General features: G+C 42.4%; 1 protein-coding gene across 1 annotated transcript; it reads left to right on the top strand.

Annotated features, from left to right (window-relative positions):
• The first annotated feature begins 242 nt into the window (after positions 1 to 242).
• LOC128064378 (myosin-1) lies at positions 243 to 24,179 on the top strand. The gene is made up of 39 exons (XM_052657039.1): positions 243 to 273; positions 1,967 to 2,210; positions 2,310 to 2,453; positions 2,557 to 2,713; positions 3,815 to 3,842; positions 4,608 to 4,722; positions 4,809 to 4,901; positions 5,029 to 5,092; positions 5,732 to 5,830; positions 5,924 to 6,027; positions 6,180 to 6,318; positions 6,519 to 6,637; positions 6,728 to 6,877; positions 7,979 to 8,149; positions 8,927 to 9,236; positions 9,329 to 9,399; positions 10,467 to 10,554; positions 10,638 to 10,755; positions 11,053 to 11,176; positions 11,265 to 11,401; positions 11,497 to 11,752; positions 13,579 to 13,821; positions 13,914 to 14,090; positions 14,169 to 14,314; positions 14,558 to 14,648; positions 14,740 to 15,129; positions 15,729 to 15,855; positions 17,620 to 17,738; positions 17,902 to 18,098; positions 18,825 to 19,008; positions 19,286 to 19,451; positions 19,539 to 19,663; positions 20,063 to 20,371; positions 20,458 to 20,661; positions 20,995 to 21,120; positions 21,208 to 21,378; positions 21,649 to 21,753; positions 21,872 to 21,967; positions 23,927 to 24,179. The coding sequence occupies exons 2-39, from the start codon at positions 2,007 to 2,009 to the stop codon at positions 24,077 to 24,079; spliced, it is 5,820 nt and encodes a 1,939-aa protein (XP_052512999.1). The 5' UTR covers positions 243 to 273; positions 1,967 to 2,006; the 3' UTR covers positions 24,080 to 24,179.
• The last annotated feature ends 246 nt before the right edge of the window (positions 24,180 to 24,425 follow it).

Raw genomic sequence — 24,425 nt, 5'->3', positions numbered from 1 at the left:
TGAGGACAGGGCTCTGGCTGCAGGGCCAGCAGGGATGCCTGGCTGCCCGCATGCATGCCACACATCCTGGCTCCTGCTGCCCCTGGGAGCCCTTCCAGCGAAGCACCAACTTACTCCGCAGCAATTTTAATTAGATGTTTTGGTGTTCCCAGTCATTTCCTGCTTCTCAATTCAGAATCATTCTTGCTACTGTTGGGAACTGTTCACATTTAATCAGAGGACATTTGCTCTTTTTCTTACAGTTCTGACCCACTTCAAGGTTACATCTCCAAGGTAAGGCACTGGCTTGTTTTTCTCATTCCTTACAAGGTGTAGGAAGCCTTCTGCAGTGGTTTGGAGAGTGGTTGAGGGAACGGGCTACAAAATAAAATCATTTTGATTTCATGGCTGTTCATGCTTCCCTGAAAAACTCAGAGGGAGAATTTAGAAACTGGTTCTCATTAATCAGTATCTTTTGCAATAAATACAATGCTTCAGGAGTTTCTAGGTACATTGTCTTTTCTATTTCCAGCACTGCAGATTATCTTTTAAATAATTCAATTACAATATGCAACACAGCATTTCACACCATTATCGCTCATTTACAGAGAAAATATAAATGTCCTATCCTATACTACAGCTCTTACCACTGTATATAATATAAAAAACCCTTGAGATGCAGTGTTACTGGATTAATAAAATGAAGTGAATCTTTGACTTGGAAAAGTGGTTGAAATCTGCATGCTGTTTCACACTCTGTAAAATGAACATTTAAAATATATATGATACAAAAAATGATTGTGAGCATTTTTAGTAGGACAAAGGATTTTTTAAAGATATGTTTTGCTGTGGACCATTTTTAAAGTCTTAATGAATTTGTTACAATATTGCTTCGGTTTCATGCTTTGGGTTTTTGGTCCCGAGGCATTTGGCATCTTAGTTCCCCAACCAGGGATCGAACCTGCATACCCTGCACTGGAAGGCAAAGTCCCAACCACTGCACTGCCAGGAAAGTCTAGACAAAGGATTTTAATTGTGCTATCCAAACCACTGTGGTCTGAATAGAAAAATATTGAGAAGACTACTCAAGTGCTTTGAGTTTTTCTCAATAAAATATCTTTTTAGAAATTATAAAATAGGTTATATATGATCCTTATTGACAGGATTAATGAAAAAGCGAGAAGAGACAGATTTTGAAAAGAAAAAATTTCCTGAAATTTTTATGAGAATACTAGCAATAAAGCAAGAAAACTTAAGTAATCACTAATAGCTTTGAGAAATACTAAAGACAGGGGGAGAAGCTGATTTCTCAAAATTATGGCACAGGAACAAGAGTAGTGGATGTAAAAACAGGATCTTTTTAACTGAACAATGCAAAACAAAGCTCCTCACATTTATGCTTTCCTTTATTATTAGGTGGTCCTTGTAAATTCCAAATCTATAATGAAAAGGTTTTCACCATGCACTAAATAGTTCATATAACTTTAGCAACATAGTTGTATTGATCTTTTAATTTATAAAGCCAACTCTGGGGCTTACCCACACCCAGCATGTGTTCTAAGCGGTGTGAAGGATGCTGTAAAGGAACATAGTCCCGGTCTCCAAGGCCCCTGTAGTCTGATTGGGAGACAAGAACTACAGGTGAAAGAGCTCGAGAAATCCTGCTGTTGTCTTAGCATTGTGTCTATATAAGCTGATGATAGGCGGCTTTCTTTTATGCAAAAGAAACAGAGAAAGGAATTATAATATCGTATAGAAGATGAGCCAGAAGCAACAGTCTCTTGCCAAATTAAGTATCTGTCAGCAATGGTGCAGAACACAGAGGCTGACATTTCACCTCTAGCCAAGCCAGGGAGGTAGTCATACCCAACAAGATGCTAGTGCTCAACTTGTCAAGGAATAAGGTTGGTTGTTGTTTGTTTTTTTTAAACATGAATCTAATGATCCAGTTTCTGAATTTCTGTAAGATGTTTTCTTCCTCTGCCAGGCAGGGTCTTTGATTGGGCTGCCATCAATAACCTGCAGCCATGAGTTCAGACCAGGAAATGGCTGTTTTTGGGGAGGCTGCTCCTTACCTCCGAAAGTCTGAAAAGGAGCGCATCGAGGCCCAGAATAAGCCTTTTGATGCCAAGACCTCAGTCTTCGTGGCAGACCCTAAGGAGTCCTTCGTGAAAGCGACCGTGCAGAGCAGGGAAGGGGGGAAGGTGACAGCCAAGACCGAAGCTGGGGCGGTGAGTAGAGCGTCTGGAGGGGATGCGATGGGGCCCCACTGCCCGATAGGAGAGCCGACACTTCTTTACTGACCTGGCTCCTCCTGTTTGACTTGATAGACAGTAACTGTGAAAGAAGACCAAGTCTTCCCCATGAACCCTCCCAAGTTTGACAAGATCGAGGACATGGCCATGATGACCCACCTGCACGAGCCCGGCGTGCTGTACAACCTCAAAGAGCGCTACGCAGCCTGGATGATCTATGTGAGTTTGTTCTCATGGCCCCTGTTCATGCAGGCGGTTAACATTTCGAAAACCAGTATTAATGTCCTCATGAAACAATCATATTCCTTTTTTTATGGTGCAGACCTACTCAGGCCTCTTCTGCGTCACCGTCAACCCCTACAAGTGGCTGCCGGTGTACAATGCAGAGGTGGTGGCGGCCTACAGGGGCAAAAAGCGCCAGGAGGCCCCGCCCCACATCTTCTCCATCTCTGACAACGCCTATCAGTTCATGCTGACTGGTACGAGCCTTGACTGTTTTTCATACAAATTATTTCACCATCTATAATCACAAAATGGGGAAGCTAAAACATAAAAAGACCCATAGAAATAACCAAATCCAAATGCAAGCCCCCTAGTTGCACACCAAAAGTGAGGAAAGAACAGGCATGCACACACTGTCAAGTGGGGAAAAAACCCTCGGTTCTCCTGATTCCACCTCCACAACTTTACCAGACCACACTGCTGCTTCGACCCAATTAAGTTTAATTTGTTTACAGTCTCCTTGCTAAGAAACACATGATTCATTTTATATATTCAAGTAACAAAAAAGGTTAAGTTAGAGCTGAATAGTATTATCTGAAGAGAAATGAAAAATATATGTTCAATCATTTTAGCACCCAAGTTTCTTGTTGATTTTGAATTAGATGGTTTAAGAAATGTTGTTATGTCTTTAAAGTTATCAGAACCCATTTCAGAGATAGCAGCCTCTCTCTGAATGAAATGGTATTCGGGGACTACAGCATTCAAATGGAAGCTGTTACTGGCCCCTCTCCAGAGGACTTTATTCTGATTAAGGCATCCTCTCTGATCTGTCTTTGACCCAATGGCCTACTCTGGGAAATCTGATCAGAGTTAGCATTGCAGTCTGGGATCTTGAGACAGATAGATGTGTGCTTGTGTGTTTGTGTGTCTGTGTGAGATTGATCTATTTGGAAACTAAATCTCAATCTTGGCCTGATTAACACTATTTGGAACTATGAAATATAGCCCGAACCCTTAGTGTACTGTGCATTTCTCAGTTACATGCATTTGTCCATGAAGAGCAGGCCATTGGAGCCTAGAGATAACAACTAACAACTGTACCTCTGGAAAGAATTGCTCTTTCCTTTAAACCAGGACACACTATCTGCGGAGTTCAAGGAGTTTAAAATGTGACCACATTTTAACTTTTCTCTTCCCCAGCTTGAGAGTTATAACAACATCACATGTACCTTTATAATAATACACTGAAAAATTCTCCTGGACATGACACTTACACTCAATCCCCTCAGTGCTCCCCTGTAGGAAGTTCTGTGTAAGTAACTGGTAGATAAGCTGATTGTCCACTGTTTTTCTTCTAGATCGGGAGAATCAGTCTATCTTGATCACGTATGTATTATTATTCTGACACTTCAATTTTATTTTCACTGGGAAAATGACTAATCAAAGGAATAAATTAGTTCATGTCCCCGTATTAAACCAATGGCAAATCAGCCAGGAACTAAATATTGTTATTGTTTATTATAGGGTTCGGATTGCATGCGAATGTAAAATAGCAATGTCCCAAATTATATCATTTGCTAGACCAACCTTAAAAGTCCCAGAGCTTTCCAGGGATTAGATGTAAAGCACTATATCCACGCATGGCCAGAACCCAGTACTGGACAGCAAGCATATATACCTTCTAAAAGCTGGACACTTTGTGAATATTACCAGTGGTTCATTTTCAAGGCTTACTGCAGGAATGTCTAGTCCTTCAAAGACCTAACTTGGGAGTATCTTTAGTCTAAGGAAGCAAAAGAACGCATGCATTGCTTCAGAGAGTTTTTACTAATCGTTTCATTTACTACATAATGGTTGAGTAGTTGCTTCTTGGACTCCTCAAGCCCTGGCCTCAGCACATAAAAGAGAGTCTGACACATTTTAAGCATTCAAGAAACAAGTGGGCATGATTAATGATTGAATGTCTCAGCTTTTCATCAATGCAAAGCAACAGAAATAATACGAGCTACACACGGGCTGAAGAGAAAAACCTAGGGGCTCTGACAAAGACATATAAAGACAGGCACATTGGATAGTCAAGGGTGATAAAGGAAGCAGTTTCACTTGTCATAGAGCTTAAATTCTCACATATATTTGATAACTGTTTGACAGCGGAGAATCTGGGGCAGGAAAGACTGTGAACACGAAACGTGTCATCCAGTACTTTGCAACAATTGCAGTCACTGGAGAGAAGAAGAAGGAGGAACCAACTTCAGGCAAAATGCAGGTAGGTCTGGTTGCCAGGTCAGCATGTGGGCTGTCAGGTAAGAAACTCCCAAGCCCCAGATGTGAACACTGCTCTTGCCTTGGCAGGGGACTCTGGAGGATCAGATCATCAGTGCCAACCCCCTGCTGGAGGCCTTTGGCAACGCCAAGACCGTGAGGAATGACAACTCCTCTCGCTTTGTAAGTTTCTGGTCACAGAAGGGTGTTCTTTAAGATGCCAGAGAGGGCTGTCCATGTTGTTATTTCAATCTCTTTTACTGTGTGCTTCCAGTTTTATATATATAACATCATCTTTTTCACTTGCAAGGGTAAATTCATCAGGATCCACTTCGGTACCACAGGGAAACTGGCTTCTGCTGATATTGAAACATGTGAGTAACACAACCTCCTAAACAGGATCCACAGTGACAGTGATGGATTGGAGGAACATCTTACAGCTCATACTGGGACTGGAGCCTGTGCAACACCACTCACTGCCAAACACGCCCCTGGGAAACGCTAGTCTAACTAGAGCCAGTGGTGTGCTTCACCCACTTCAGTCAGGGGCTGCAGAATCTGCCAGGAGTTGCTGGGCTTGTCAGAAGAATTCCAGCCTCACAAGACACTTCAAATTTTTCTAAGAAAAGACTAAGCTTAGGGGTGCATTAGTTGGGTTTAGTATATGAGATTTCTTCCTTAGTGTGAGCTTGATAAATCTTGCTCTTAGTAATAACCCCTCTGTTATAAAGTGAGCAGAGACCCTGAGGAGGCACATGTTATCATGAATCAATTATACCCAAAATGTCAAGGATCCTCTGCATGAGAGGTGAATATGTCTTGAGCCAGGGAACATGAGTTTCCTTCAAGAGGTGGTAAGAGTAACCACAGCGGTAGAGACAAAATTACGTGGTCCCCTCATGGGACCATCACAAGGGGCCAATGAAATTTTTAGTTCATGACCCCATGATCCAAAGTCACTCCAAGAACTTTATCAGTTTTCCCTATAATCCCATGTCCGCTTGCCATTGCAGATCTTCTGGAGAAGTCTAGAGTCACTTTCCAGCTGAAGGCAGAAAGAAGCTACCATATTTTTTACCAGATCATGTCTAACAAGAAGCCAGAGCTAATTGGTATGAAAAAGCTTAAGTATATTAATTTAAAAGCTAACATCTTTATTAGTCCCTTCTAACGTAAAACATACACCCTGAATTCTATGTACCCAGAAATGCTCCTAATCACCACCAACCCATATGACTATGCCTTCGTGAGTCAAGGGGAGATCACAGTCCCTAGCATCGATGACCAAGAAGAGTTGATGGCCACAGATGTAAGTTTCACATGCAGTTTTTAAAACGAATTGTTATATATGGGAATGACAGTGACAACCCTGCTGTAGGTGTGGTTCAGGACACAGTACAAAGTCTCCTAAATAAGTGAGTGTCTTATGTCCCAATTCTGTCCTCTCATCTCTCCTGGCAGAGTGCCATTGAAATCCTGGGCTTCACTTCTGATGAAAGAGTGTCCATCTACAAGCTCACAGGGGCAGTAATGCATTACGGGAACCTGAAATTCAAGCAAAAGCAGCGTGAGGAGCAAGCAGAACCAGATGGCACTGAAGGTACCAATGAACCCCCAACTGTGTTGAATGAGGGAATATAGGCAAGTAAACCGACTCCAAGCTCATGTCTCCCTTACACCTGAGCATCTGATGGACAAACAAATAAAACCCCACATAGGAGTGATTCCCTCCTTACTCTGCCCCTAGGTGTTATGGGGCCACAGTAGGTCATGCTGGATATCTGAATTGTGTCTCTGCAGTTGCTGACAAGGCTGCCTACCTCCAGGGTCTGAACTCTGCTGACCTGCTCAAAGCCCTCTGCTACCCCAGGGTCAAGGTCGGCAATGAGTTTGTCACCAAAGGCCAGACTGTAGAACAGGTAAGTGCACAGCCTCTGTGAATCACATCCTTCCCAGGCCTTCCCATCATGCCTGTATTAATGGCAATGATCATTACTTTGTCCATGAAGGTATACAATGCAGTGGGTGCTCTTGCCAAAGCCGTCTATGATAAGATGTTCCTGTGGATGGTCGCCCGCATCAACCAGCAGCTGGACACCAAGCAGCCCAGGCAGTACTTCATCGGGGTCTTGGACATTGCTGGCTTTGAGATCTTTGATGTGAGTAAGCTGAAACTTAGCAGGAGGAAAACTTACAAATCTTTCTGCCACAGTAAATGTTTAAAAGGATGCATGAAAATAGCTACACTACAAACTGAACTGACACATGAAAGGCGATCAAAAGTCCAGGAAAGGACATCAGCTTTGGGATGAGAGTGATCTGGGCTCAAACTGCACCTCTGTGAACTTAGATAATGAAAATAGTATTGACCTCAAACAGGGTAAATTCACCTAGGACCTGTATAGAAAGCTCCAGATAACACACTTATTTCTCTAAATCTTTTGCCATCGTAAGATTTCTGGATTTAAAGACCTAAGCACTGTCCCCCAGCACATAGTTTAGCATTTACTAAATGATAAAGAAGGTGATGAGGGTGACAATGGCACAAAAGATGGCCATGGGGAAGATGATGACAAATTCAAAGCACAATCCAGAGAGTCTCACCCACCCTCCATGGCCAGTAGAGGGGATGGAAATGGCATGGTAAAGAAACTCAAATTCATCTGCCTGAGACAGAATACCTCCCATATGGTTTACCCAAGTCTTCTCCCCAACAGCAGTGTCTCAGGTGTGTCTGATCCAGAGGTCTCAATTTCCACACCTTTCTCTATGAGTGCATTCCTGGACACTGGATGAGATTTTCTGGGTTTAGGAACAAAAGCATTTCCAGAAATCCTCAACCCAACATGGGAAGAGAGGAATAATCTGGTACCAAGCAATAATACGAAGAGTAATCCACAAGCCTTCAAATAAGAGTGCTAAGGACAGTGCAAACCTGCAACCTCTTTCCCATTTCCATCTTACCCCATCCCCTGGAAATCTGCTTTCTGCCTGTATGGATGTGCTTATTCTGGACATTTCATGTAAATGACATCATACACTACGTAGAGCTTTGAACCTGGCTTCCTTCGCTCAGCCTAGTATTTGCAAGGTTCACCCATGTCTTAGAACCCCTTTGGCTTCTGCGTATGGGGACATCGCTCTGAGTCAGGTTGTGCTTTCATGCAGGGAGCAGTTAGGCTAACTATGTAAGAAGAGTCCTTTCAAAGAGAAGCTGTTATCACAAGAAGAATGCTCATTTCTTTTTTCTACTTATTTAGTTCAACAGCCTGGAGCAGCTGTGCATCAACTTCACCAACGAGAAACTGCAACAGTTTTTCAACCACCACATGTTCGTGCTGGAACAGGAGGAGTACAAGAAGGAAGGCATCGAGTGGGAGTTCATCGACTTCGGGATGGACCTGGCCGCCTGCATCGAGCTCATCGAGAAGGTTCGCCTTCCTTTCTCAGACCACAGGTCACACTGCTGACCCGTATTTAGAGGAAAATCACAAATCTCACTGCACACTCGGGTAAAAGGTTTCTATTGGTAACTAAGATCAGGGAAGGTCCTTTGGCCAACTCTGAGGTAGATGATCTGGTAAAAGGAGACTGAGTCTTTCCTAGAGTCCAGAACTCTATCCTTCCTCATAGTCTGATGACAAGTCTGATTCTTAAACCATCTTTCCTTATTAAAGAGCTCCGAGGAGAGCATGATTCACTTATTTCTGTCAGTGTTGGAGTCATTCCTGCTGGCATTTGAAGGCGGAGTTCCTAGTACTTTAAAGCAGGGGCTCTCAGTTGTGCCAAAGACCCCACAAGTACTGAGTAAACCTGCACATCCCCCTAAGCTCGCTCCTAGAAATCTTTTGGGGAAAGGGTGGGGTAGAGCCTCAGAATCTGCATTTTTACCAGGTGTTTCTGACACAACCCACTGGCAAGTCACACTTGGAGAAACACTACTCCAAGGCTTTGGGGCAAAGACACAAACTCCACCAGAGGTCCTTCCTTGTTCATCTTACTCTCCATCATATCCCAGAGCTCAGCACACACCTGGGTATTGATAGGCACCCAATTAATACTTGCCATTTAACAACTGCCGACCAAAGAAATCAGTTTTCACTAACTGTCAAGAATGATACGATGTACTTACTCAAGTAGGATCAGAATGCTACCCATTATTTCTGCAGGCAGACAATTCAAGTGGCATGTTTCTTTTCTTCTCTCAGCCTATGGGCATCTTCTCCATCCTGGAAGAGGAGTGCATGTTCCCCAAGGCCACAGACACCTCCTTCAAGAACAAGCTTTATGAACAGCATCTTGGAAAGTCCAACAACTTCCAGAAGCCCAAACCTGCCAAGGGCAAGGCTGAGGCCCACTTCTCCCTCATTCACTATGCGGGCACTGTGGACTACAACATTACTGGCTGGCTGGACAAGAACAAAGACCCCCTGAATGAGACGGTGGTCGGGCTGTACCAGAAGTCTTCGGTGAAGACTCTGGCTTTGCTGTTCTCTGGCGCAGCATCTGCTGAAGCAGGTAATTAGCAACAGAATTCATGCTTATTGAAGGTATAAAATGATACAAAGAAAGCCTGTACTATGAGTGCCTGTGGTTTCTCTTCCCCTCAGAGGGCGGCGGTGGAAAGAAAGGTGGCAAGAAGAAGGGTTCTTCTTTCCAGACCGTGTCTGCTCTTTTCAGGGTATGGACTACATTTTCTCTCTCTAATTAGATTCAGGAAATTAAATCTGAATTTACTGTGTGGGAAAGGGGAAGTAGTCCTGCAAGTATTCTAGAACTGAATGTAACGCAAGGAGCCCGAGCAGCAGAGGCAGTAGCTCTGAGTCTCTCAGGAAGGTTTGGGGAAACTTGGAAGAGACAGGCAGCAGATAGGAAACACAGGCGCCAGAAGGTCAGACTCAGTACAAGACGGTAACATTCAATATTGGGGCTGGGAAATATAGTCATTTGACACACAAAAGGTTCTTCTTGGAAAAGCAAATCAGGAGATTTTCTTGAGTTTCTGGGGGCATCTAACTGAGGTAGAGGCTTAGGTGCATCTTGGCACAGACCTAAAATGAGTGGATTTTGAAAGGTGAGGGTAGAAAAATAGTGGTAGGATTTGGAGGCTGTTCTAAAAGAAGAAAATCAGAAATCAGAAAAGGTGTGCTAAGAAATACCTCTTAAGGAAAATGTATTTATCTTTTCAGAATTCTATCTATAATAACTGAAGTTCCAGTTATTCTGAAAACTCAGGATTTCCATAGGGTGAATGATCTCTCACACTTGGTAATATGGCTGTCCATTTTCTGCCAATTCCCAGAAGCAGGCATTACAAGACCCTTTTCTATGAAACCAGCAGGGGGGCAAAGCTATGTAGTTATAAAGAATAAACTTGTGCTAGAGAAGCAGATACAATTGAAAAGTTGGAAAAGAAAGAAAAGGGTGAGTTGGAGGAAGACTCTGAATTTGTAAATCAGATTCCATATCTCGGTAAAACATAATGGGTGGAGTATTTCCATATGTTAATATGCCATAAATTTACAACATATACTAGGAAATTCAACAGGAATGAACAACCACTTCAAAAGCAAGTTTATAATGCACAAAGACAGGGAAAATAGAGCTATTTTCAGAGACAACCCTTGGCAAATTCAATCTAGATACTATTCACTGGAAGTAAATGTCATGGGTGGTGACAATTATGTCTATAAATATGGATGTATAAAAATGCTGCATTTTAAACAAGATATGCATATGGGTCCACAGGAGAATCTGAATAAGCTGATGACCAACCTGAGGAGCACTCACCCCCACTTTGTACGCTGTATCATCCCCAATGAAACTAAAACTCCTGGTAAGGCATGTCTGATACCCAGACAAGCTCCAGCGTGACTTCTCAGGAGATTATTCTATGGAAAACATATCTTTTTTTTTTAGGGGCCATGGAGCACGAGCTGGTCCTGCACCAGCTGAGGTGTAACGGCGTGCTGGAGGGCATCCGCATCTGCAGGAAGGGCTTCCCCAGCAGAATCCTGTACGCAGACTTCAAACAAAGGTCAGACTTTCTCACTGTGAATTATTTTACAGGGTTCTTGTTATTAATTTTTCAATGAAATAAGCCTATCCTTTATAACTTATATTAAAACTGGAAAAAGCAACAAATTTAACAAATTCCATATTGATATACCAAAAGTTTGACACCCTTTGAATATACAAAGAATAGATAAAGAGGTAGATATGATTACTTGGTTATGTGTTAGACTACCCAACCTTTCAACTGTTTCTATAGTAAGGCAGAAAGAGTTCTTGTTGGTGACAACAGCTGTATCACTTATTTGTTTGGCTCAAACAGATACAAGGTATTAAATGCAAGTGCAATCCCTGAAGGACAATTCATCGACAGCAAGAAGGCTTCTGAGAAGCTCCTTGCATCCATTGACGTTGATCATACCCAGTATAAATTTGGTCACACCAAGGTAATAGTCTCTAAGGCCCACCTGGCACTATGTCTGTCCCTTTGGAGTCTGTGTAAAGTTTCTGATCTGCAACTCTGGCCATACACAGGTCTTTTTCAAAGCTGGTCTTCTGGGGCTCCTAGAAGAGATGCGAGATGAAAAGCTGGCCCAGCTGATCACCCGAACCCAGGCCAGGTGCAGAGGGTTCTTGGCAAGAGTGGAGTACCAGAGGATGGTGGAGAGGAGGTACTATATGGGAAACTTTCTAACCCCATCAGCCTATACCCTGTAATTCTGTTTCCTGTTATACTTGACTTTGAACATTTCTGCTCCTATCACAGAGAGTCCATCTTCTGCATCCAGTACAATGTCCGTGCTTTCATGAACGTCAAGCACTGGCCTTGGATGAAGCTGTATTTCAAGATCAAGCCCCTTCTCAAGAGTGCAGAGACAGAGAAGGAAATGGCCAACATGAAGGAAGAATTTGAGAAGACCAAAGAAGAGCTGGCTAAGTCAGAAGCAAAAAGGAAAGAACTTGAAGAGAAAATGGTGACTCTGACACAAGAGAAAAATGACCTGCAGCTCCAGGTTCAGTCTGTGAGTATCAGAAGCCATTGTCTACTATCCGATGCTAAAATTCCAATTCAGCAGCTACAAGGGGAGAGTCTAGATGGCACCTTATTGAGGGACTGATCACCAGTCTTTCCTAATTCCCATCCTCAAAGTGTTCCATAAAATTTCATATGCAGTATTATGAACAGCTCTGTCGGAGGATTCTGTGCTGTTGAGAAGAGAATAATAAAAGTGATTTTCCTTTGCCCCGGGTGTTTTTCCTAGCAGAATATGGGCAGGAAATAAAGTGATCTTTGCTCCCTAAGATTCCCCCCATTGAAAAATGCTAAGCAGAACAGTGAAGAAAGAACAATATAGACAGTGAAGAGGGTGGAGACTTTATGATGAAAATGTACCAACTGGAAACCAATATTGTGAATTTTTAAATCTATGGCCCCCTGGCAACTTCCCTCTCAACTATCTCTTTAGGAATCCTCCTAAAAAAATAAGATCATTGCCAAGATAATGGCAGCACTTTCTATAAATAGTGTCAATTATGCAAAGCATGAGTTGATGCTCTTGTTCTGATGTCCTAAGAAATCTCCAGAGGCTTGGGAAGAAATATTTGATGAACACTACTGTCTATCCCATTTCTGTGACTCAAATGACAAGAAAATTTCAGCTGCCACCAATGAAATCAACAACAGAAATATTAAAAGTTACTGTCTAGTTCTCTGAGTTCAGAAGGGAATCTACATTGCTTCTAGGGAGTGCACATGTTTTAGACACATAACTAGAAAAAATAAAAGTGAATTATAAATACCTGGGTTGGCACTGTGACTTCCCTTGTGGTTTATGGAGTCCAGGGTTTTTCAAACCGGGGACAGATTTATCATACTTTCAAAAATCAAGGGATAACTACATGGGAATTAACTCCTCTCAGTATAATATGCTCCAACCATTTCTTTTTCCTTTTTTTCATTTACTAAACCTTTCTGGAAAACAATACTAAATAAAGACAGCTAACTGAAATTATGGGAATCAGGTTTGGGCTTCCCTGGTGGCTCAGATGGTAAAGAATCTGACTGCAAACACCAGGAGTTATCATGTAGGGGAGTAAAAAAGCTTCTTTGACCCTCTTAGGGTTCCTTGGCTAGGTCTGAAAATTAGACTGACAAAGATAGATTGATAGGAGCAAAACATACAAACTTTATTTAACTTTTATGTATATATGTAAGCCCTCATAAGAGAATGAAGACCCAAAGAAGTGACCAGAGCATGGAGCTTTTATACCTCTGAGACAAAGAAATGATAAATATGTGAAGAACTGACAAGACAAGGGGGCCTGGACTGGGGTAGTAAGTGATGAAGTAACAGAAAGATAAGAGTTAGCTTAACAAGATTTGTTTATACAGCCTTCTCAGCCCTAAATTCCCCATCTCTTGTAATAAGAATACCTTCTTTCCTCCCAGTACAGAGGGAACCTTCCACGTAGAAGGTTAATGTCTTGTTTCAGGGAAAGGGGGCAAGAGGAATAGTTCAGAGTGGTCTTCCTGTTTCTGCTCTTTTCTCAAACTCCTTTAGCTTAAGATATTCACTGTGCCAAGGTACCATATTTTGGGACAGTATATCCTGAAACTCATCATTAATAAGTTTATTTTATTATAATTTCACCAGGAATTGTAACTTAAATTCCTTTTAAAAAATCTCCAGTGCCTTAAATACCCAATAAATATTTCCTAAATGATGGAAAACTAATAAAAATTAACCTAAAGCTTTAAAGTACAATTTACTTGTTTGGTTTCAATTCTTAATAAAATCTGAAAAGGTCCACAGAACAAGACCTAAAAGTGTCTACCATCCCTTCTCAGGAAGCTGATGCCTTGGCTGATGCAGAGGAAAGATGTGACCAGCTGATTAAAACCAAAATCCAGCTGGAGGCTAAGATCAAGGAGGTGACTGAGAGAGCAGAGGATGAGGAAGAGATCAATGCTGAGCTGACGGCCAAGAAGAGGAAACTGGAGGACGAATGTTCAGAACTAAAGAAAGATATAGATGACCTTGAGCTAACACTGGCCAAGGTTGAGAAGGAGAAACACGCCACAGAGAATAAGGTATGAAATATACTTCTATACAGCAAATAGAGACTCTGCCATCTAATTAGGCTGCTTTACAGCAGAGATCATCTCTTTCTTAACCTTTCTAGGTGAAAAACCTCACAGAAGAGATGGCAGGTCTGGACGAAACCATTGCCAAGCTGACCAAGGAGAAGAAGGCCCTACAGGAGGCCCATCAGCAGACTCTGGATGACCTGCAGGCAGAAGAGGACAAAGTCAACACTCTGACCAAAGCTAAGACCAAGCTAGAGCAGCAAGTGGATGACGTAAGTCTAGGACTGTCAAGGACATTTTCCTTGAAAGTAAGCTAAGCAATTCTTTGACTCAACATTATTTACATTCAGCTTGAGGGGTCCTTGGAGCAAGAAAAGAAACTTCGCATGGACCTAGAGAGAGCCAAGAGGAAACTGGAGGGTGATCTAAAACTGGCCCAAGAATCCACAATGGATATAGAAAACGATAAGCAGCAACTGGATGAGAAACTCAAAAAGTGAGTATGAGAGAATACAATTGTAACCTGCTCATTGTCTGGATCTCAAAAACATTGCTTCACGGCATACAGAAAAAAAAAATAACATCTTTGACTTTTGATTTAATGAAAATGGTCCATTTCTGACTTGTAAAACACCCACTTAGCACTTCCTCATCACCAGCCATACAAAAATGTTCAGTTACACATAGAAAAGACTGGCAAGAGGACACGGCGTGAGCTAACATGCTGCTCTCCTCACAGGAAGGAGTTTGAAATGAGCAATCTGCAAAGCAAGATTGAAGATGAACAGGCCCTCGGGATGCAGCTGCAGAAGAAGATCAAGGAGTTACAGGTAAGTCCATGGTTTCCGTCAGTCTCATCCATCGTGACAAAATTACCAATTAGCTTAAAGGAGCTCACAATGAGCTTCTCCCCACCGCCAGGCCCGCATCGAGGAGCTGGAGGAGGAGATCGAGGCCGAGCGGGCCTCCCGCGCCAAAGCAGAGAAGCAGCGCTCAGACCTCTCCCGGGAACTGGAGGAGATCAGCGAGCGGCTGGAAGAAGCCGGCGGGGCCACTTCCGCCCAGATCGAGATGAACAAGAAGCGGGAGGCCGAGTTCCAGAAGATGCGCAGGGACCTGGAGGAGGCCACCCTGCAGCACGAGGCCACGGCGGCCGCTCTTCGCAAGAAGCACGCGGACAGTGTGGCCGAGCTGGGGGAGCAGATCGACAACCTGCAGAGGGTCAAGCAGAAGCTGGAGAAAGAGAAGAGCGAGATGAAGATGGAGATCGACGACCTGGCCAGCAACATGGAGACTGTCTCCAAAGCCAAGGTACAATCATGATTTAAGTCTTGAAAGAGATTTCTATGGGACAGGTGAGAGCAAGCCTTTCAGGAATCATTAGCAACTGGCAGAATGAGACTATGACAGAAGGCTAGCGGCAGGAAGGGCTAACCCCAGTGTGACGGGGCCGAGTGTTCCCTCTTACATGAGACTAGCTGTACCCCAAGACTGTGCATCCTGAAAACTCAAGTTCTTTCCAATGAAAAATACAATTCAATGGTATATTTTGAAATTTTAAAAATACCTCACCTTGAATAGGCTCTTTGTTTTCCCCTTAAGCACAAATACATAATTTGTTTCTCAAAAAAATTTCATGAGCTGAATCATTGACTATCACTATTCTCATATCACAGATAAGCCAACTGAGTAAAGGTTTTGAGCCACAAGGCAATTTCATGGCAGTAGGTTTAGACTGTTACGTTTTGACTCTTTCCATCACAGTCTAAGGCCTCAGTTGGTTTTGTTTGTAAAGATAGCTTATTCTCAAAGGAAATGAGTACAGCAGCTCCTATGGAATCCTGGGATCACTGCAGATTTCTATCATCCAAATACTTGAGATGATGCCAACTGCTACTTTTTGAATGCAGGGAAACCTCGAAAAGATGTGCCGCACTCTAGAGGATCAACTGAGTGAACTTAAGACAAAAGAGGATGAGCAGCAGCGGCTGATCAACGACCTAACAACTCAGAGGGCGCGTCTGCAGACAGAATCAGGTGGGCATCTACCAGTCCTGACTTTGAAGGACCAGTTTACCTTGGATTCTCAACTGGCTGATAAACCCTGCACTGAGTTACTTGAGCTCATGGGAGGTGCTGCTAATATGAACACCTTAGCTACCACCGGCTTGGATATGTAGTCACTAATGCAATGGACATGAACATGGACAGACTTTGGGAGATTGTGAGGGATAGGGAGGCCTGGCATGCTGCAATCCACGGGGTTGCAAAGAGTCAGACATGACTGAGCAACTGAACAACAACAGTATTTACTTTCACTTTTCAAAATGCTTCCACACATTAATTACTTTTTACCCTCATTAGTCTGTGTAATGTTATCCCCATTTTAACGATGTCAGATTACGGTAGCAGAGAAATGACCTGTCCAAGAATGCTTACTCCAGTCTTTTCCCTGAAGTCTTGACAACTGCCAGTAACACCACAGTTAAGTAGGGAACTATTCAGGACCACAATCTAACCAGGAGCATGCAAGTGAGATTCAAAGAGTTCTGATTATCCAAACTAGAGTGTCTCTGCATTTACTCCTCCCTGTACGTACCAACTTGTTCAACTTTCTACCAAAGTTCTGCCTCCCCAAGTAAGAGGTAACAGATGGAAATTGCTTTATGGGTCATTTGAACCAGTAAAGCAATGGGTAGATCAAATTGTTGGAGAACCACTTTTACTCTTTCATAGTCATTCAAATATTGTTCTTTCTAGAACAAAACTCAAGTAAGGCTTTTATTATTGTTATACAGGTGGTAAGTACGTTTCATAAAGAGAAAAAATTATCTTCTCAAAGAATCAAAATGCCCCTTGTAGTTTCTTTTCCTCATTACATGTTTGCTCCTAGTAATCCAGTGGTATGAAAAAAATTGGAAATTGTGATTCTTATTAAATGTTAAAGAGATAAGGCTTCCAGGTTATCTGTTCAAAAATGGTGCTGAAAGTGTTTTCCCTCTTTTTAACATAATACATTTGACCCTTGAACAACATGGGTTTGAAGAGTGTGGGTCCACTTACACATGAATTATTTTCAATAAAAATGGACTATAACACTAAGTGATCCGCAGTTGGTCGAGTCCATGAGTGTGGACAGAGAGGGCTGGCTGTAAAGTTATATCTGGATTTCTAACTGCTCAAAGGGTTGAAATCTCTTGGATGTTCAAGGGTCAACTGTACAGTATATTTTCAAATTATGGTGCTTAAAGAATGGAAGACAAACTTAAATGACACTTAGTTTAGGAACTGATTTGTTATCCACAAACCAATTCATTCTTGGGGTGGAAGGACACTTGACTGTCTCATAAAAATTCTTCCAGGATTTTTCTTTGAACATCAGTTCAAAGAGTGCTGCTCCAAGTCTCCTATTTTCCACAGAATAAATTCTGTTTCAGTCAAGTTTCAGAGGAAGGTAAACTAGTACAACACCGTTGCTGTAGACAAAATGCTTTTTGTTAGTCTGATTTATATTTCTTTTCACATATTTCTTCATCTATTTCTACTGTGATCAAACAATTTTAAATATCTCCTGAAATCTTTTTTGTTGTTCAAAAGAGTGTAACCTGCCTTAAAGTCTTCCCTACTTCTGATTTTCACACAGATGTGCTCACCAGGGTTGAAGTAGAAATTCGTGGTTTGCTGTAATCCACACTCTGCATCATGTTTCAACCCCAGCTCCCTTTCCCCTGCTCCAGCTTGTAACTTGGGAGTTTTAATTTCCAAAGTAAGGTTGAGTTTTCTGGTTCTTGGTCTTTATAGGTGAATTCTCACGCCAGCTAGATGAAAAGGATGCACTCGTTTCTCAGCTCTCAAGGGGCAAACAAGCATTCACACAACAGATTGAAGAACTGAAAAGGCAGCTGGAAGAGGAGATAAAGGTTAGCCCTACTTATTACTGTTGTTGTTTCTGTCATTATACTTGCTTTTAAGGTTGTTTTCTGCTTATTTCTACAGATTTTCTTCTGGTGGCCTACAGGAGCTTAGGGACTAAACATCACTTTAAAGATAATAAAATTAAGTCACCAATTGCTATGTTCTCAGGCCAAGAGTGCCCTGGCCCACGCCCTGCAGTCAGCCCGTCATGACTGTGACCTGCTGCGGGAACAGTACGAGGAGGAGCAGGAGGGCAAGGCTGAGCTGCAGAGGGCAATGTCCAAGGCCAACAGTGAGGTGGCCCAGTGGAGGACCAAGTACGAGACGGACGCCATCCAGCGCACGGAGGAGCTGGAGGAGGCCAAGTATGTTCTAGGCTTACTTAAAATGGAAATAGAGATAACAGTCAAAGTGCACCTGATATTAAGTACCATATGAACAAGTGTCCATTGCTCCCCAAACAAAAACTTAGGAATAGATCATACATGATATAAACGTAATCAAGTAAAACAAATACTCTAGGTTATCTGGGGAAAGAAATTAAGTTAGAGGGTAGAAGGAAGAAGGACATGGGCAACAGGAAGCTGAATGATTATTTTTTAAAAAGGAAACTTGTGATGTCATCATTCCTACACAGGTGTATATAGAGTAAGAGTCAATTATACTGTTCTGAGCTTCTCCTCCTTCTTAGCCACTAATGGAAAAATTGATCCAAAGTGATAGGTATGTAAGAGACAAGAACATCTGGCTTTAAACCACAGGTCCTCCTTTTGAGATGTAAAAGTACAGCTACTTGTAGAGGGAAAAAGAAATCTATTGTTAAAGACTAAAAAGTAGACATTAAATTCTGCAATAAGAAAGAAAACATTCTTATATAAAGATTTAAATGCAATTAAAAGTTCAAGACTGAACTTAACAGGGAGAATCTTCTTCTACAGAAAGTTTAAGGAAGGGACCTGCTTATTCAAGAGAAAACTTAAGCAGAGATCTAGTCATTTATCCTGTGAATAATGTACAGCCAGACAGGAATGATAATGTTTTAGTGGATGCCTTAGAAGAGTACCTGTGTGAGCCTTTATTTCACATTTCAGGAAGAAGCTGGCCCAGCGTCTGCAGGATGCTGAGGAACATGTAGAAGCTGTGAACGCCAAATGCGCCTCCCTTGAGAAGACCAAGCAGCGGCTCCAGAATGAGGTTGAGGACCTCATGATTGACGTGGAGAGAACAAACGCTGCCTGCGCAGCCCTGGACAAAAAGCAAAGGAACTTCGACAAGGTAACTTCTGCACCAGTTTCTGCCTCAGCAGTCACGTGTGACTGAGGACAGCTGGTCACCTTCCATGTGCCTATTCAAACCATCCACGGGCTGTGCTCAGCAGCTCCTGCCTTAAGTAGGTGGGGAGGAAGGGGGACTCCTGTGGTTTCTACTCTCCTCATTCATTATTATTTTTCAGTCCCCAACCATCTCAACTCTGTTTGAAAGGTGCCAGAAAAAATGGTTTCCTCCCATCCAACTTTCTCCACCAATTTCCTGACCATTTCTTGCCCCTCAGATCCTATCAGAATGGAAACAGAAGTATGAAGAAACTCATGCTGAACTTGAAGCCTCCCAGAAGGAGTCTCGCTCCCTTAGCACAGAGCTGTTCAAGATCAAGAATGCCTATGAGGAGTCCTTAGACCAACTGGAAACCTTGAAGCGGGAAAATAAGAACTTGCAACGTGAGTACACCGTACCTTTTCTTCAACAAAGAATTTGAAAGAATGTTTTCCTCACTGAATGAAATCTTAAATTTTTTTCACCAACAGAGGAGATCTCTGACCTCACGGAGCAGATCGCAGAAGGAGGGAAACGTATCCATGAACTGGAGAAAGTAAAGAAGCAAGTGGAACAAGAGAAGTCTGAAATTCAGGCTGCTTTAGAGGAGGCAGAGGTACACATTTTACTGTACACTCTAAAACCATTTTGAGAGCAACTGAGATCGAATACATGCAAGAACAGGTGAATCGAGAGAAAAGAAAAATAATTTTTACTCTGTAATAATAAATATGAGGATGGAAAATTGATCATGCATACAACAAACATCACTGGACATCAGAAACTATGTGCTAGATACTGAGAAAACAAAGATGAGGTCAGGGCCCTGAACTCAAGGGCATGAGCTAGCTGGGAAGATAGAATTACACAAAACCAACAACTCCACATTGCAGAAATTTCTGTAACAGTGGACTAAAGATGCATTATGGTAGCACAAAGGTAGAAGCTAATTCCTATCTCCAGAATACTAAACACTTCCACTCCCTGCTAACGTCATCCCCTTACTGTTGTTAAGGCATCTCTTGAACACGAAGAGGGAAAGATCCTGCGTATCCAGCTGGAGCTGAACCAGGTCAAGTCTGAAATTGACAGGAAAATTGCTGAAAAGGATGAGGAAATTGACCAGCTGAAGAGGAACCACATTAGAGTTGTGGAGTCCATGCAGACCATGCTGGATGCTGAGATCAGGAGCAGGAATGACGCCATCAGGCTCAAGAAGAAGATGGAAGGAGACCTCAATGAAATGGAGATCCAGCTGAATCACGCCAACCGCATGGCTGCTGAGGCCCTGAAGAACTACAGGAACACCCAAGCCATCCTCAAGGTAAATGGGTTCAGGAGATGGTCCCAGTGCAGGTGGGTGACTGCAGCCCTGAGAACGAGGTGTCTCAATGATCGTTCATTCCACAGGATACCCAGATCCACCTGGATGATGCTCTGCGGGGCCAGGAGGACCTGAAGGAGCAGCTGGCCATGGTGGAGCGCAGAGCCAACCTGCTGCAGGCTGAGATCGAGGAGCTGCGGGCCACCCTGGAGCAGACGGAGAGGAGTAGGAAGATCGCAGAGCAGGAGCTCCTGGATGCCAGTGAGCGCGTCCAGCTCCTGCACACCCAGGTGGGCATAACAAAACAGCAAAAGATACTGGAAATGAAAATCTTGCTCAAATCTTCATATTATTTAAAATTTATTCACAGTGTTATATGGGGGGTTAAAGCTTAAAATATGTAATATTTTTGAATTAACAAATATTTTTATTAATATGAACTATGACATTCAGAGTTGACTGTCTTGTAAAAATATATTGTCAACTCAACTCAGGTAATTTATGGAACAAGAAGGGATACTAATTAGTTATGTTAATTAATTAGCTTGTGGGTTCATTAGAACATTGGACACCCTGATTTTGCTCTCATGTATTAATATTTCTAAATTTGGTATTTTAACCAGAACACCAGCCTGATTAACACCAAGAAGAAGCTAGAGACAGACATCACTCAAATCCAGGGAGAGATGGAGGACATTATCCAGGAAGCTCGCAACGCTGAAGAGAAAGCCAAGAAGGCCATCACTGATGTGAGCAGAGGGCCACCCTGGGTGCTCAAGCTAGAATCTTGATGGGCTGTCTGCTCTCTCAACTGGTTTTATTTTACTGTTAATCAGGCAGCCATGATGGCTGAGGAGCTGAAGAAGGAGCAGGACACCAGCGCCCATCTGGAGCGGATGAAGAAGAACCTGGAGCAGACGGTGAAGGACCTGCAGCACCGTCTGGATGAGGCTGAGCAGCTGGCCCTGAAGGGCGGGAAGAAGCAGATCCAGAAGCTGGAGGCCAGGGTGGGTGTTCTGATCAGCCTATTCCCATCTCATTCTAATCTAATGCATGATTTTTTTTTAGAACCTCCCACTGTTAGATGTATGTGGGGCATACAAAGATTCAGAAGAGATATTCTTTGTAAGAACTTTTAAAGGGGGTGACTAGACTAAGGCATCGTATACTACATATAAAGCAGAGTAAAAGCAGCATTATGGTTCATCTGAAGAAGAAGGAATCCGCTGAGTGAATGGACCACAGTAAACATCTCTAAAATACTCATCTTCTTGCAGGTACGTGAACTGGAAGCAGAAGTTGAGAGTGAACAGAAACGCAATGTTGAAACTGTCAAGGGTCTACGCAAACACGAGAGAAGAGTGAAGGAGCTCACTTACCAGGTAAGGAAAATATCCTGTCTCTGCTTTCCCCTCGGCTACAAGGGATCAAAAACCAAATAAACAACAAAATGGGATGGTATCTGTGCTTTCAAGAAACTCACTCTTGGAAATATTTCAGACTGAGGAGGACCGTAAGAACATTCTCAGGCTCCAGGATTTGGTGGATAAACTACAAGCAAAGGTGAAATCTTACAAGAGACAAGCTGAGGAAGCGGTGAGTTCAGACCCCCTCGGGGTGATGGGGCTGCCTCCTGTTCTCAGATATATCCAAGCCAATTTAGTTCAAGGGGTGAAAGAAATAAGGGTGAAATAAGGAAGGATCAATGAAAGATGATTCAATGAAGATGTGAAGAATGAACAGAAACCAACCACTTGATGAGATAGCAGAGAGTGTTCTAGGAAGGAGGAACAGCAATGCAAATTTGTTGAGTGGGAAAGAGCCTGGTCTGAGAGGTGGAAAGAATAGGGGAACAGCAATAGAGACAGCCCGCCCTGGGCAGGGGGTGGGTCATGGGGTCTTCTAGGCAATGATAAGAAGTCTGGTTTTTATCCGAGGTACAGTGGATCACTGGGGAAGCCACAGCAGGGTTTAAGCTGGGTTCGTCATGCCCTGATTTATATTTTTAAAAAAGGAATTCTGACTCCTATTGGAGAATGGATAGTGAGACTACACTATTAGGTACAAGAAGGCATTTTAGGAGGATTTTCAAGTGGTCCAGTGGTTTGTGGAGAAAACAGAAGTAGAGAGATTCAAGATACATTTTGGAGGTCAAAACTAGAAGATACACTAATAGGTTTTGCTTGGAAAGACAGAGAAAGGAAAACAAGGATAATTAATCAGAGTTGTGATTTGAGTAACTAGGTACATGACATGAATTTACTAAAATGAGGAACTAAGGAAGGAACACGTGTAGGCCAAGAAGGAAACAGGAATTCGGTTGTGGAAACATTGTTTGAGATACCATTATATATACACAAGTGAAGGTGTCAAGTAAGCCTTTAAATATCAAGTCTCAGAAGGTCTTGGTTATAGTCCAACCACTAGATCCTCAGCACTCCACCTCATCTCATTTCTTCAGCCTGTGAATTATCTGAAATAATAATAAAAATATGAACTTCCCAGGTATAGAAGTATAAATAGATACATACCTAAATATCACAAATTAGTTCCTCTGACCATCTCTGGTTTTGTTTTTCCCCTGATCTAAGGTCTGAGAGACAGAGAGAGAACATTTCTCTGGCTCCTACTCTTTCATTTATAAGCGGACCATCTGGGGGTTTTCTCAAGTTCCATTTTTTAGTAACTCAAAGTTTTCTAAACGTTCTAAATTGGAAAGCCTTACTTTGGATAGTTCTTAATGAGCCTTTAAAAAAAGAATGACTACTAGAGACTAAACTAGAACTGGCCTTCTCAAATTTACTGCTATGTGTTCAAATATTCATATAATCAGGGAACACATAGACTGTTTTGGCAAACAACTTCCTGTTTAATTTTTTAAACTGCATTAAGTGGCAATAATTTATACTCAAGTGACAATCATAATTTACAGGGCTTTCCTGGTGGCTCAGTGGTAAAGAATCCACCTGCAATGCAGGAGTCACAGGAGACGAAGGTTTGATCCCTGGGTCAGGAAGATCTCTTGGAGAAGGGCATGGCAACCCACTCTAGTATTCTTGTCTGGAGAATCCCTGGACAGAGTAGCCTGGCAGGCTACAGTCCATAGGGTCGCAGAGTTGGACATGACTGAAGTGACTTAACATGATGATAATTTATAGTCAAGGGTACTAGCTTGGTATAGTACAAATTGTATACATGTATTTTTAAGAGGTCTGGGTCCATTCTCAGAATTCTGGGAGGTAAGGGGAAAGAATAAGAGGCTTAAAAGCTGGCATATTTAGCAGCAGTTCTAAGATGTCTAGATGTTATAAAAAGAGAACTTTTAGTTAGAACACTTTGGAGACAAATGTCACCTGTCCTTCCTTGCTACCCATGACTTCAGAAGCATGAGAGAAGTTAATTTTTTTTTTTAACGCAAGAGCATTTCTCTAAGCTAAAAAAAGGTGTGCTAGAGTGAACCATTTTTAAGTAATAAGAGATTCAAGACCCACTGATCTAAGAAACTAGAAATTTTGAACTTTCCCCCCTCTTAAATGCATTTCCATTTATTCTCAGGAGGAACAATCCAATGTCAACCTCTCCAAATTCCGCAAGCTCCAGCATGAGCTGGAAGAGGCTGAGGAACGGGCTGACATTGCCGAGTCCCAGGTCAACAAGCTGCGGGTGAAGAGCCGGGAGGTTCACACAAAAATCATCAGTGAAGAGTAACTCATCCAAATGCTGAAAAGTGACCAAAGAAATGCACAAAATGTGAAAATCTTTGTCACTCTATTTTGTACTTACGATTTTTGCAGATAAAAAATTTATCTGCAAAGAACTTGTGAGTCTCTTTTTTACACTGTGTCAGTTTATCTTTTGGTGTCACAAGGAACAAACATATTACTTATAACTTACGGAGAAGTATTTAGTCACCAAAAATAAAACATGGAATGAGCAGCCAAGCCAGTCCCTGTTAGGAAGAGCCCTAAACACCACATGGCCCTGTGGGAAGAGCAGGTGAAGCCTAGAGGCAGATCTTAGACATTCAAAACAAGAGTGCGCAGAGCCGAGTGTA

The sequence above is a fragment of the Budorcas taxicolor genome, chromosome 19, assembly GCF_023091745.1.
Source record: "Budorcas taxicolor isolate Tak-1 chromosome 19, Takin1.1, whole genome shotgun sequence".
NCBI classification, from domain to species: Eukaryota; Metazoa; Chordata; class Mammalia; order Artiodactyla; family Bovidae; genus Budorcas; species Budorcas taxicolor.
The sequence above is the reverse complement of the archived record's forward strand: the minus strand, read 5'-3'. Positions and strand labels throughout refer to the sequence as shown.